Here is a 15,103-nt window from a genome sequence, read left to right on the forward strand (position 1 = left end):
CCTCTGTCCATAGTTCTTCAGGCACTCTGTCTACCAGATCTAATCCCTTGAATCTATTTGTCATTTCTACTGTATAATCATAAGAGATCTGATTTAGATCATATCTGAATAGCCCAGTGGTTTTCCTTGTGTTCTTTGATTTAAATCTGAATTTTGCAATAAGGCGCTCATGATCTGAACCACCATCAGCTCCCAGTCTTGTTTTTGCTGACTGTTCAAGCTTCTCCATGTTTGTTTGCAAAGAATATAATCAATCTGATTTCAGTATTGACTGTCTGGTGATGTCCATGTGTTGTTGGAAGAGGGTGTTTGCTATAACCAGTGCATTTTCTTGGCAAAACTCTGTTAGCCGTTGTACTGCTTCATTTTGTACTCCAAGGCCAAACTTGCCTGTTACTCTAGGTAGCTCTTAACTTCCTACTTTTGCATTTCAGTCCCCTATGATGAAAAGGACATCTTCTTTGCTGTTAGTTCTAGGAGTGTTTTAGGTCTTCATAGAACCATTCAACTTCAGCTTCTTCAGCTAAAGTGGTTGGGGCAGAGACTTGGATTACTGTGATACTGAATGGTTTACCTTAAGTTTGATTAGCTCCCATTTGCTCATTTTGTTTCTATTTCTTTTCTCTTTGGAGACAGACTAAGAATATATTGCTATGATTTATGTTAGAAAAAATTTTATAACATTCTTTTCTTAGAGTCTTATGATGTCATGTCTTATATTTATGTCTGAACCATTTCAAGTTTATTTTTATATATGATGTGAAGGAGTGTTCTGATTTTATTTTATTTTTTTTTATTTTATTGATTTGCATGTAGCTGTCCAGTATTCTTAACAACATTTGCTGATGAAACTCTCTTTTCTCCACTGTATATTCTTTTCCCTTTATCATAACTGACTCTATTCTGTTGCATTAATCTAAATGTCTGTTATTGTGTCAATACCATGCTGTTTTGACTACTGTAGCTTAATTATGTCTGAAGTCTAGAAGGGTTACACCTTCAGCTTTGTTCTTATTTTCTCGGGATTTCTTTGTCAATTTTGGATGTTTTGTGGTTCCATACAAATGTTAAGATTATTCTGATTGTTAAAAGTATCATCAGCATTTTGATAAGGATTGCATTAATCTGTAGATTCCTTTGGGTAGTATGGCCATTTTAAGAATATTAATTCTTCAAATTAAAAAAACATGTAATAGTTTTCCATTTTTTGGAATCTCCTTGAGTTTCCTTTATCAATATTTTATAGTTTTCAGTGTATAGATCTTTCACATTCTTTATTAAGCTAGTTCCTAGATTTTGGGATTAGACTTTTAAATGGATTGGTTTTTTCCTCTTCTTTCTGATATTTACTTATTAGCATAATGAAATCAAAGGATTTCTGTGTATTAATCTTGTATCCTGCTACCTTGCTGAATTAATTTATTACTTCTAATAGATTTTATGTGGAGACTCTATGTTTCTCTGTATAGTGTATCATGTCATCTACAAATAGTTCCATTTTACTTCTCCCTTCCAATGGAGTTGTCTTTCATTTTCTTTTCCTGTCTGATTGCTGCAGCTACTACTTCTAATACCATGTTGAATAGAATGGTGAGAATGGGCATCCTTGTCTTTTTCCCGAATTTAGTGAAGAAGCTTTCTGCTTTTTACCATAGAGTATTATGTTGACAGTGGGTTTGTCATAAATGGCTTTTATTTTCCCTCTATATATGTTCCCTCTATATCCATTTTGGTGAGAGTTCTTATCTTGAATGGATGCTGAATTTTATGAAAAGTTCTTTATGAGTCTACTAAGATGACCATGTATTTTTGTCTTTCCTTTTGTTAATGTGGTATATCACATTGGTTTGTGTGTGTTGAACCATCCTTGTGAACCTTGGAATTGTCCAATTGATCATTATGTTTGATTCTTTTTATGTACTGCTGCATTCAGTTTGCAAGATTTTGTTGAGGATATTTGCATTTATATTCATCAAAGATATTGACTTGTACTTGTCAAATGTGTAGGTATAGTGTCTTTGTCTCTTTTGGGTAATAGAGTGACAGTGGCTTCATGGAAATAATTTTGCAGTGTTCCTTCCTCTTCAATTTTTTGGACTAATTAAAGCAGGATAGGTGTAAGCTCTTTTTTATATGTTTTGTGGAATTCTGCCATGAAGGCATCTGGTCCTGGACCATTGTTTTTAAATTACATATTCAGTTTCATTTCTAATGATTGGTCTGCTCAAATTTTCTGTTTCCTCTTGACTCAGTTTTGGCAGGCTATATATTGCTACAAGGGCTTCCAAGGTGGCTCAGTGGTAAAGAATTCACCTGCCAATACATGAGATGCAGGCTTGATCCCTAGATTGGGAAGGTCCCCTGGAGAAGGAGATGGCATCCCACTGGTATTCTTGTCTGGAAAATCCCATGGACAGAGGAACTTGGAGGGCTGCAGTCCATGGGATTGTAAAAGAGTCAGATATGACTTAGCAGCTATGCAACAAGACCAACATATTTCTATAAACTTGTCCCTTTGTTCTAGATCATCTAATTTGTTGCCAAATAACTGTTCGTAATATTCTTTTAAAAATGTTTTTGTATTTCTATGGTATCAGTTTTTACTTCTCCTCTTTCATTTCTTATTTTGTTTATTTCAGTCCTCTCTCTTTTCTTCTTGGTGAGACCTGCCAGAAGTTTATCAATTTTGTTTATCTTTCCAAACAAGCAATTCTTGGATTTATTGATTTTTTTCTACTTTTAATCTCTATTCTATTTCCTTTCTCATCTTTATTATTTCCTTCCTTCTGCCAACTTTAGGTTTTGTTTGTTCTTCTTTTTCTAATTCCATTAGGTGGTGGATAATATTGTTTATTTGAAATGTTTCTTCTTGAGAAGGGCCTTGTTCACTATAAAATTCCTCATTAGAAGTGCTTTTGCTACATCCCATAGATGTTGCAAGGTTGTGTTTTCATTTCCTTGAGTTTTTATTTTTTCTGATATCTTCTTTGATTTTACCATTGACTTTCTTGGTATTTTTAGTAGCATGTTTGATCTCCAGCTGTTTGTTCTACTGTTTTACTTTCTGTGGTTGGTTTCTAGTTTCACACCACTGTGGTCATAAAAAATGCTTGAAATAATTTCTATCCTTTTAAATTTGTTGAAGCTTGTTTTGTGATGTTGTATGTGATTTATCCTAGATCATTCCTTTGCACTTGAAAAGAATTTGTATTCTGGTTTTTGTTATATTTTGGGGGGATTGTGTAGTGCCCTGTAGATATCAACTCCAATGGATCTATTTTGTCATTTAGGACCTCGGTTGCCTTATTACTTTTCTGTCTAGATTATCTGTCCAATGATATCAATGAAGTTTTAAACTCTCCTACTATTATTGTATTATTGTCCACCTCTCTTTATGTCTGTTAGTATTTATTATACTTATTTTAAATATTTAAGGTGCACCTATATGCATGTATGTTGGTGAGTGTACTATCTTCTTGTATTGGCTTCTTCATCATTATATAATGTTCTTTTTTGTCTTTCTTCATGTCCTTTGTGTTAATGTCTATATTTTTGATATGTGTATTGCTATCCCTGCTTTCCTGTAATTTCCATTTGCTTGAAACTTCTTTTTCTATCCCCTCACTTTCAGCAAGTGTGTTTTTGCCCTGAAGTGAATCTCTTCTAGGCTGCATATTCTAAGTTCTTGGTTTTTATCCCATCTATTACACTATATCATTTGATAAGAGGATTTAGTCCATTGACTTTAAATTAATTATTGATAGGTATGTGCTTACAGCCATTTAAATCCTTCTTTTCCAGTTTTTTTTTTCCCCCAGTTGTTTTTATAGTTTTTCTTTGTTCATGTTGTCTTCTTTTTGTTTTTCTCTTTTTTGGCTTGATAATTTTCTTCTATAATATGATTGAGTTCCTTTCTTTTTGGTTTTTGTGAATCTAATGCATATCATTGATTTGTGGTTACCATGAAAATCAAGTATGTTGATCTGCAATTGCTTTAAAAAGATTGTCATTCAAAATAAAATGCATGCTAAAAGATATGTTTTTCTACTCCCCTCCTCCAGATTTTATCATTTATGTCCTATTTTCATGTTTGTCTTTTTATTGTTAATTGTAGTTATAATTCATTTAAAATTTTTTGAATTTTGTTTAATTTTTTTAATCTGTACTTTGGTTTACTTTAGTAATCTTCATTCTTTATATTTGTTTGCCTTTCTTATTGTGATTGTTTTTTTCCTGTAGATTCTTGTTTATCTTTATTTACAGAAGACTTTTCAATATTTCTTTTACTGTAGGTTTAGTATTGCTGAATTCTTTTAGTTTCTGACTGTCTGAGGGATTTTTTTATCTTTTCTTCTATTCTAAATGATAACCTTTTTGGGTATCTCAAGTTACAGGGTTTTCTCTTTCAGGCCTTCTCTTTCTCTTTCAGGCCTTCTCTTTCTCTTTCAGGCCTTTGACTATATCCCTTCTGGTCTGCAAAGTTTCTGTAGAAATATCAACCAATAGCTTCATGGAGCTTCCCTTGTAGATGATTCTTAATTTTCTCTTGCTGCCTTTAGAATTTAGAATTTTCTCTTTATCTTTTTTTTTGCCATTTTAAATATGATATGTCTCAATGTGAGTCTATTTGGGTTCATCTTCTTGCAACACTGTGCTTCCTGTACCTTTATGTCTGTTTCTTATTTAGGTTTGAGAAGTTTTTAACCATAATTTCTCCAAGTACATTTTTAGTACCCATGTCTCTCTTTTCTTTTTCTGGAACCCCTATTATGCACAGGTTGGCATAATTTTTATTATTCCATAGATATTATATGTTGCTTTAACATTTTTTATTAGTCTGTCTTCTGTTCTGATTGGGTGACTTCAATCATTGTCTCTCCTGAATCATGTATTCATTCTTCTATGTTATTTTGTGAATATTCATTGCTTCTAGATTGGTTTTTATCTAATCAGTTGAATTGTCTATTTTTGATTGGTTCAGCTTTATATTTTCCAGTTCTTTTTCTATAGTGATCTGCATTTGTATCAATAGTCTTTCTTAATTTGGTTAGCATTTTTATTACTTCTTTTTGGTTTTAGTTGACTGGTGAACACTGTCTCATTATTTCTTCTTTCAGGGTATTTCTCATTTTCTTTTTGATTGGGAGCAGTTCCTCTGACTTTATTTTATTTGACTTTCTCTGTCTCTGTGAATTTATGAGAAACAGTTACCTACTGTGAACTTGAGGTATTCTTGCCAGAAAAATCCCATAGACATAGGGGTCAGGTTGGCTATGATCCATGGGGTCACAAAGAGCTGGATACGACTGAAGCAACTGAGCATAGCACATAGAGCACCCTTTGAACTTCAAGGGTTGTTCTTATATGGGAGTATACTTGGGCAAACTGTGTGTATTTACTGGTTTTGGTATGGACAATGAGCCCAGTGTACTGGCCTTTTTCTCCTTGATATGGGGTGTGGTTGGTGTTGGGATATTTAAAGTCTGTGCAAGATGTAAAGTGGGGTTTCCTCTTTGCTCTGTGGCTATTGCTGTCCTATCAGGGGCAGAGTCTGCTCCTCAGTTGTTGTATTTGAAGTCCTGAGGGTCAGGTTTGATATGGCTCCATTGCCCTTGAGTGTGAGCTCTGCCCTAAACAGGGTGGTTGTTGAAGCATGTGAGGCCCATGAAATCACAGAGGCTCTATGGGATGCCTATCCACTTCTCTGTTGTGTTCATCTCAGATCTAGTACAAGGCTGTGACTGGGTGTTGGGACATTGTGGCTGTATGAACTGAGGTGGCTGTGCTTTCACCTGATCTGGACTGCCTCTCGGCACACTTTTCTCAGGACCTCTCTGCCCTGTCTCATGCTAAGCTGAGCTGGAGTGCCCTCACTGGGAGACAAACTACCATGTACTCCTAGGCAATGACGAAGTTCATTGCCATTTCACTTGATTCACACCCCAGGCTTTCTGGGCTATCTCTGCAGAGCTATATTAGCTCCTCTCCCAGGGCCTGTCTGCCTGAGATTTAACACTTATCACTGCAAGCTCCTGTGGTACTGCCCTTTGTGCACATTGACAACATCCCCCGTTGCCACATCTGCTGACGAAGGCCTCCACAGCTTGGCCTGTTCCACACCCCAAGCACCCTGGTCAGTTTCTGCAGAGCTAGGCTGGGTCTCTGCCCACAACTTGAACAAGGCTGTGGTGTGGAGTGAGCAGGGTCAGTTGTTTCTCCCTTCAAATTGTAAAGTGCAATGAGGCAGCAGCCTCCAGTGCAAGGCTATTTCTGCCTTGATTGTCAGCAAGCCAACATGTATACACTCTTAGGGAGCTAGGCATCTCTAGCCCATTTATCTGTCTTAGCAGTTTTCCCAGCTGGTAAGGGGGCCCATTTCCTCCACAGGACTGATATGCCTAGACTCTTTACTCCTCAGGGAAAGGGTCTGGCTGTGTCGATTTTCTCCTTCTAGATTGCTCCCAGGGGCAAATACCCTGACTTAATGCCTTTTTTCCATCCTAAGTGGTTATGTGGAGATCTTTCTTGCAGCTTTAGTTGCAAGCCTTTATTGACTAGTTAGTTTTTATGAGAATTGTTTCACATGTATGTATATTTTTGATGTGTTTGTGGGGAAATGTGAGTGCCGCATCCCCCTGCCCTGCCATCTCCATATCCCAATTGAATTTTGTTGCTGTTGTTCAGTTTGCTACGCTGTGTCTGACTCTGCAACCCCACAGACTGTAGCACACCAACCTCCTCTGTCCTGCACTATTTCCTGAAGTTTGCTCAAATTCACGTCCATTGACTTGGTGATGCTATCTAACCATCCCATCCTCTGCTTCCCCCTTCTTTTGCCTTCAGTCTTTCCCACCATCAGGGTCGTTTCCAATGAGTTGGCACTTCACATCAAGTAGCCAAAATATTGGCGCTTCAAAGATTTGAATTTACTACATTTTAAGTATAATGCTAATAATAATGCTTGACTGATTCACTATAAATTTTTGTTTTCTTACTTCCTCAGACTTATGGGGGCTTGAGTCTGCTGTTATATCTATGTGAACAAATGTACAAACACCACAAAACTGTTCTCATAATCTTTATATAATTACTTTTAAGAGTTGCATTTACTATGTATTCCTTAAGATTTTGCTGTGTGGGAAAAAACCATGGAGATTTCTCAAAAAGTGAAAAAAAAAAAACTACCATACATGATCCAGCAATTTCATTTCTGGGTATTTATTAAAAAGAATTGAAGTCAGGATCTCAGAGGAACACCTGTATTCCCATGCTCCCTGAGGCATTATTCACAATAGGAAGATATGAAAACAACTTAAGTGTCCACCTACAAATGAATAAAGAAAAAATAAATGTATATACAATAGAATATAATTCAACTTTAAAACAGGAGTAAATCTTATCTTTTGTGACAGCATGAATGGATGAACCTAGAGGACATTACACTAAGTAATATAAAACAGACACAGAACAACAAACACTGTATGATCTCACTTGTATCATGGAATCTAAAATGATCAAATTCATAACAGCAGAGAGTAGAATTGTGGTTACCAGAGCTGATGAATGGAGGAGGGGAAAACAGGGAGTTGACGTTCAGTTTATCCAAAATTTCGGTTTATGCAAGATAAACAAATTTTGGAGATCAACTATACAGCATAGTGCCTACATATAACCATATTGCGTACTTAATATTTACTAAGTGGATCGCTCTCAGATTATGCATTTTTACCACAAAAATGAAAAATAATAAAAGGGATGGGAGGAAATTTTGGGAGACAATGGGTATGTCTATGGCTTTGGTGGTGATAGTTTCATACGTGTATATTCCAAGAATATTCCACATTCCTGATTTATCACCAGCCGTGGAAAATATGATAAGCATTGCAGTGAAGAATAAGCTACATATTCCCCCAATGTGTAACAAAAATATTAATGTGAAAATCACCTTCCGAGTACTAGATCCTTCTCCTTCTTCTCCTAGGTTTAAAGATCTACTTACTGAAATGACAGACAGACAGGAAGAGCTGGGTATTGCTAGTTTTGGTATCTCCATCACTACCATGGAGGAGGTTTTCATTAAGTAAGTAATGATGCATGGGAGCAAGAGAGCAGAAAAAAATTTTTTCTTTATTTTATTTTATTTATTTTTTTTTTTATTAAGGAGTGGTATTTACATTATATAGATGTACTGCAATTTGTTTATCCATTCACCAGCTATTAGATGTTTGGGCTACACACAGCTTTTGGCAATTACAAATCACAAAACCCACTGAAAAAATAAATAAATAAAAGATAAGTAAAATGAAAAAAAAAAAAAAGAATTCTTATTAGAACTGAAAATTATTATTTGAAAATTCAACTGGAGAAAATCCAGTTTTCTACACAAAACCTAGCATGTACATAAGTCAAAAAGTTCAAAAGTCTGAGTTCAAAAGTCTGTTCTGTACTTCTGTGTTTCTTTTTCTGTTTTGCATATAGGGTTATCGTTACCATCTTTCTAAATTCCGTATATATGTGTTAGTATGCTGTAATGTTCTTTATCTTTCTGGCTTACTTCACTCTGTATAATGGGCTCCAGTTTCGTCCATCTCATTAGAACTGATTCAAATGAATTCTTTTTAACGGCTGAGTAATATTCCATGGTGTATATGTACCACAGCTTCCTTATCCATTCATCTGCGGATGGGCATCTAGGCTGCTTCCATGTCCTGGCTATTATAAACAGTGCTGCGATGAACATTACTATTCAACATAGTCTTGGAAGTTTTGGCCACAGCAATCAGAGCAGAAAAAGAAGTAAAAGGAATCCAGATAGGAAAAGAAGAAGTGAAACTCTCGCTGTTTGCAGATGACATGATCCTCTACATAGCAAACCCTAAAGACTCTACCAGAAAATTACTAGAGCTAATCAACAAATATAGTAAAGTTGCAGGATATAAAATTAATACACAGAAATCCCTTGCATTTCTATACACTAACAATGAGAAAACAGAAAGAGAAATTAAGGAAACAATACCATTCACCATTGCAACAAAAAGAATAAAATACTTAGGAGTATATCTACCTAAAGAAACAAAAGACCTGTACATAGAAAACTATAAAACACTGATGAAAGAAATCAAAGAGGACACAAACAGATGGAGAAACATACCGTGTTCATGGATTGGAAGAATCAATATTGTCAAAATGGCTATTCTACCCAAAGCAATCTATAGATTCAATGCAATCCCTATCAAGCTACCAACGGTATTTTTCACAGAATTAGAACAAATAATTTCACAATTTGTATGGAAATACAGAAAACCACGAATAACCAAAGTAATCTTGAGAAAGAAGAATGGAACTGGAGGAATCACCCTCCCTGACTTCAGACTCTACTACAAAGCCACAGTCATCAAGACAGTATGGTACTGGCACAAAGACAGAAATATAGATCAATGGAACAGAATAGAAAGCCCAGAGATAAATCCACGAACCTATGGACACCTTATCTTCGACAAAGGAGGCAAGGATATACAATGGAAAAAAGAAAAATTTTTCTTTAAAATCAGATTTCATTTTGAAAGCAAGACCCATCATGTGTGGAGCTAAATAATTGAAGTAGTAATGGATTGTTAGCTATGGTTATCTTCTATGAATCATGAACATATCAGTTTACATACCTTGCTTGCCTTATGCACTAAGGCTGCTGTGACTCATGGAACTAGAGTGAGAATGTCAGTTCAGAGAGTTAGGAGGCAGGATACTCAATGCAAAAAATGAGACTATGAAACTGCACAAAAAACTAAATCCAGGTACTGAATACCCAGAGCAGAGGAATATTTCATAAGAAGATTATTTGAAACTTTGGGATTACTATTGAATGTCTGTGTATTTTGTGGGTAGAATTGTTAGCACTGGCCTAGAGCAAAGAGAGAAGACAGAAGAAGCAAGAGCTGCAATCTCATAGCTTCCCGAATGAAAACCACAATCACAGAAAACTAACGAAAATGACCACATGGATTTTTGATCATAGGGGACTGAAATATAAAAGCAGGAATTCAAGAAGTACCTGGAGTAACAAGCAAGTTTGGCCTTGGAGTACAAAATGAAGTAGGGCAAAGACTAACAGAATTTTGCCAAAAGAATAAACTGGTCACAGCAAACACTCTCTTCCAACAGCACAAGAGATGACTCCACACATGGATATCACCAGCTGGTTAATATTGAAATCAGATGGATTATCTACTTTGCAGCAGAAGATGGAGAAATTATATACAGTCAGCAAAATTAAGACTGGGAGCTGACTCTGGCTCATATCATTATTGCAAAATTCAAGCTTAAATTGAAGAAAGTATGGAAAAACAAAGACTGTTCAGGTATGACTTAAATCAAATCACTAATGATTACAGTGAAGGTGACAAATAGATTCAAGGGATTAGATCTGGTAGGCAGAGTACCTGAAGAACAGTGGATGGAGGTTTGTGACATTGTATACAGCAGGAGATGACCAAAACCATCCCAAAGAAAAAGAAATGCAAGAAGGCAAAGTGGTTTTCTGAGGAGGGCTTATAAATAGCTGAGAAACGAATAGAAATGAAAGACAAAGGATAAAAGGAAAGACACCTAATTGAATGCAGTATTCCAAAGAACTGCAAGGAGAGATAAGAAAGCCTTCTTAAGTGAACATTGCAAAGATAGAGAGGAAAACAATAGAATGGAAAAGACTAGAGTTCTCTTCAGAAAATTAGAGATACCAAGGGAAAAATTTCATGCAAAAATGGTCACGATAAAAGACAGAAACTAACAGAAGCAGAACAGATTAAGAAGAGGTGGCAAGAATACACAGTAAATATACAAATAAGGTCTTAATGACTTGAATAACCATTTTGTTGTGGTCACTCACCTAGAGTCAGACATCCTGGAGTGTGAAGTAAAGTCGATCTTAGGAAGCATTAGCTTGAACAAAGCTGGTGGAACTGATGGAAAATCCTAAAAGATGGTGCTGTTCTAGTGCTGCACTCAATATGCCAGCAAATCTGGAAAACTCAGTTTTCATTCCAATCCCACAGAAAGGCAAGGCCAAAGAATTTTCAAACTACATCACAATTACACTCATCTCACATATTAACAAAGTAATGCCCAAAATCCTCCAAGCCAGACTTCAACAGTATGTGAACCGTGAACTTCCAGATGTTCAAGCTGGATTTACAAAAGGCAGAGGAACCAGAGATCAAATTGCCAACATCTATTGGATCATAGAAAAAGCAAGAGAGTTCCAGAGAAACATCTACTTCTGCTTTATTGACTATGCCAAAACCTTTGACTGTGTGGATCACGACAAACTATGGAAAATTCTTAAAGAGATGGGAATACCAGACCACCTTACCTGTCTCCTGAAAAATCTGTATGCAGCTCAAGAAGCAACAGTTAGAACAAGACATGAAAAAACAAGCTGGTTCCAAATTGGGAAAGGAGTACATCAAGGCTGTATATCGTCACTCTGCTTATATAATGTAAATGCAGAGTACATGATACAAAATGCTGGGCTGGATGAAGCACAAGCTGGAATCAAGATTGTTGGGAGAAATATCGATAAGCACCCTTACGGCAGAAAGTGAAGAACTAAAGAGCCTCTTTAGTTTAATTTTTCTGAAATAAGCTTAGAGACATTATGAAAATAAAACTGCTGTATATTATCAATATCAGTTTTTACAGATTTAACAACTTCTAGCCAGTGATTTTTTTTTTAAATTTTGACTCAATTTTTGAAAATTTTATGATGAACTATGTATTTAGAAACCACCATTCTGGTTAAAATAATTTTCTTTTTCTGTGTGTGTAGGGTCAGTCAATTGCATAATCCGACTTTGCAGGCCCTACCAAATGAAGATGAAAGTGAAGACACAAATCAGAATATGAATGTCCCTAGAAATTTTGAGAGATCATATTCTTCCTCCAATTTGAGTAAACGCTCTAATATTACATTTAATACTGGGGTGAGCAACTTCACTAAGAATATAATATTTGTGTATATTTGTATTGGATAAAAGTTATATTTCATTTTAATATTGAATTAAAAGTAGAATTTGAGTTCTTAGCCAAAGAAATCCAGGTAAGGAGTAGTATGTACAACAATTCACTTAGTTTTTAAAATCAAAAGTAAAATATGATAGTAAAAATTAGATATTTACTCTTCCCATTATTATTCCTCACTTATCACAGTTTTGAATTGTTAGTCCATTCAGAGTTGAGAAAGTTTCTTATAAAAGTTAACACTATTCATGTACATAAAACTATTTAAATGTATGAATTGAAATGAATTGATATTTTCTAGTGAACTATTTACTCCCAATTTAGTATCTTTCTTCATTACCATGGGAAATTCCACTGGACTGACAAGCATTTCTTTCCTTGTTCTCTTAACTAAATACTCCCTACAGTCTTCCCCCAAAACATTAGGGATTCTGATGGAAGATATATTTCTCAGAGATGCCCATAAGCATACTTTCACTGAGGGGGCTGATGAGTCAGTTGTGAAGCAGAGTTGATACTGTACAACTAACATGTGGAATTTTGAACCAGAGAGAAGTGGGATTCCTGCTCTATTCACTAGTTATTTGACCTTAAACAAATTATTTAACATATCTGTGCTTTAATTTAATTCTCTGTGAGACATTTTAATGAGTTAACACCAAGTAAAATATGACCTTTGGAATGTTTGCCATGAATTGGATACTTTAAAATGTAATTTTCCTCTTCTCCTTGCTTACACATTTCTGCTATATCACTCTTTTTTATTTCCCCCTTCTTATAAAGATGCAGACAATGAAAGATTTGCAGAATAGTCTAGAAAAATTGATTCTTGTATTAATATGTGCTGTCATCCTAGAAATATATCTAAATATATCTAAAAGTCAGAAAACAATGTGAGAAAGAATCCTTTTAAACTTTACCTTATTTCCAATCAGTGACAACATCTAAATGCTAATTGTTTCATTCAGAAAATACTGATTAATGGGACTTCCCTGGTGGTCAGAGGCTAAGAATTTGGAAATATTATGATTTAATATTGGCTAGGGAAGATAGATGATTGCCCTGGTCAGAGACACTATGAATGTGTTAGTGATCCTTTTGAGGTTTTCAGTGTAATTAGATGGAAGCCTTAATCCTTGCATTCAACACATTATGTAAATAAGAAGTCTTGTTTGTCACCTAGTCTGTGAACTATGGTTATATTCTGTTCAAGGGTATATTTATAAACTTGTATACATCCTCTATCATAAGATTAAAATATTAATGAATTTCATTAAAAATTGTGACCATTGTGATGCTGTAATACCATCTTCTGTCTTGTCAGTGGACTCTTTACAGTCAGCAGTTCTTTGCCATGTTCATAAAAAGAGCAATGTTCACTTGGCGCAACTGGAATTTGATCTTGCTGCAGATACTGGCATTCGTGGGTATTTTTTATTTTTTGATGAGCGATGTGGAGATTTCAATAAGTGGAAAAAAACTTGACAGAGAAATGGATTTGGAACAATATGGTCAAACAATTGTGCCCTTCTCAGTTTCTGGAAATTCTGAGTTTACCATGAATTTCACAAAAAATCTTGAGATCTTGCTAAAGGCTAAGAAACAGAAACTTCATAAAGTAAACGGTAAGCCTCTTTCAAAAAAAAAAAAAAATGACAGCTAGTAGATAAAGACCTGTTTGTGTTCTTCCAAAAAAATGTCTTAACTGGAATATTTAGTTACTTGCTATTTTTTTTTCTTGATAGTCTTATAAAGACAGCTAAACTAGATGCAACAACAATTAGTTGAAATTACTGGCTACAATATTGTAAAGTAATTAGCCTCCAACTAATAAAAATAAATGAAAAAATAAGAAAATTAAAAAAAATTTTTAAAGATTACAATCAAACAGAAAAAAAAAAAAAAAGAAATTACTGGCTACAAAAGTTAATTATTAATGGAGGTGCTGGAGTATGGGTCGTCTACCAGCCATTTCCTACACCTTCTAAGTGAAAGTGAGTGAGAGTCACTCAGTCGTGTCCAACTCTTTGTGACCCTATGGACTGTACAGTCCATGGAATTCTCCAGGCCAGAATACTGTAGTGGATAGCCTTTCCCTTCTCCAGGGGATCTTCCCAACCCAGGGATCAAACCCAGGTCTCCTGCATTGCAGGCAGATTCTTTACCAACTGAGCTATCAAAGAATCCCTCACCTTCTAAGGAATGGACTCAAGTACCAGAATATTTTCTTTTGTGAAATGTAGCACAGAATTTCACATAAAACCAGTCTTACAGTGTGGTATGATGGTCCTAAATCCTGAAAGACTCCTCATAACATATGTATCTAGATTGGCCATATCTAAAAATGGGTAAACAGGTATGGCTGGAAGCTTTATGGGCAGGCTACTCAGAATTTATTTACTTGTAAAGTAGTAATAGTAACTGATTATATGTACTGAACACGTACTTTTGGCAAGAACTTTTCTAAGTATTTGCACTGTCTATTTCTATAACAATAGCATTTGTTAAAGTTTGGGACACTAAAGTTTGGAGATGTTAAGTGAGCCACCCCAATTCATGCACCTAGTATGTTTTAGAGGAGGGATTAGATTTTAAGAGATTGCAATATTAACTCACACTATGCTAGATCATCCCAGTAAGAGGCAAGTCTGTCCTTTTACAAGACTGACCATTTCCTCCCAGGTACTTCATTTGTATTTCCTTCAGCTGCTATCTGGTTAACTGTGTTACTTCATATTAACATATAACCTGTGCAGTTTAGCAAGTTTATCTTTTAGATTCTATTGTGAGAGGTGAAAGTGCATTCAGAGATGTTGGTGAATTCTACCATTATCTTGATTTTATGTTGATAAACATCATAGGTTGGGTGGCATAAAGCCTGTCAGTAAATCATACATTTTTTTCTCCTCCATTACTGGATGACTAAATGAACATTTATTAATCAAAAAATGACACAGTTGTTTAGAAGAGAAGAGGGAAGAGAGAGAGAAAATGAATTTACCTGATTCAAAATGTCGTTCTTTTTCACTACATTATATTGTTGTTACAAAAATTAAAAGACTATATTTCAGAGATATGTTAATAATAA

General features: G+C 35.2%; 1 protein-coding gene across 1 annotated transcript in view; it reads left to right on the plus strand.

The window, feature by feature from the left end:
* Positions 1-15,103, plus strand: part of LOC136157377 (phospholipid-transporting ATPase ABCA3-like) — a 270,924-nt gene that overhangs the window by 134,060 nt on the left and 121,761 nt on the right. The window contains exons 17-19 of the mRNA XM_065919286.1: positions 7,982-8,080; positions 11,825-11,978; positions 13,340-13,640. Of these exons, the coding sequence (XP_065775358.1) occupies positions 7,982-8,080; positions 11,825-11,978; positions 13,340-13,640 (554 nt within the window). The remainder of the gene's footprint in view (positions 1-7,981; positions 8,081-11,824; positions 11,979-13,339; positions 13,641-15,103) is intronic.

Source organism: Muntiacus reevesi, chromosome 2 (assembly GCF_963930625.1).
Source record: "Muntiacus reevesi chromosome 2, mMunRee1.1, whole genome shotgun sequence".
NCBI lineage: Eukaryota > Metazoa > Chordata > Mammalia > Artiodactyla > Cervidae > Muntiacus > Muntiacus reevesi.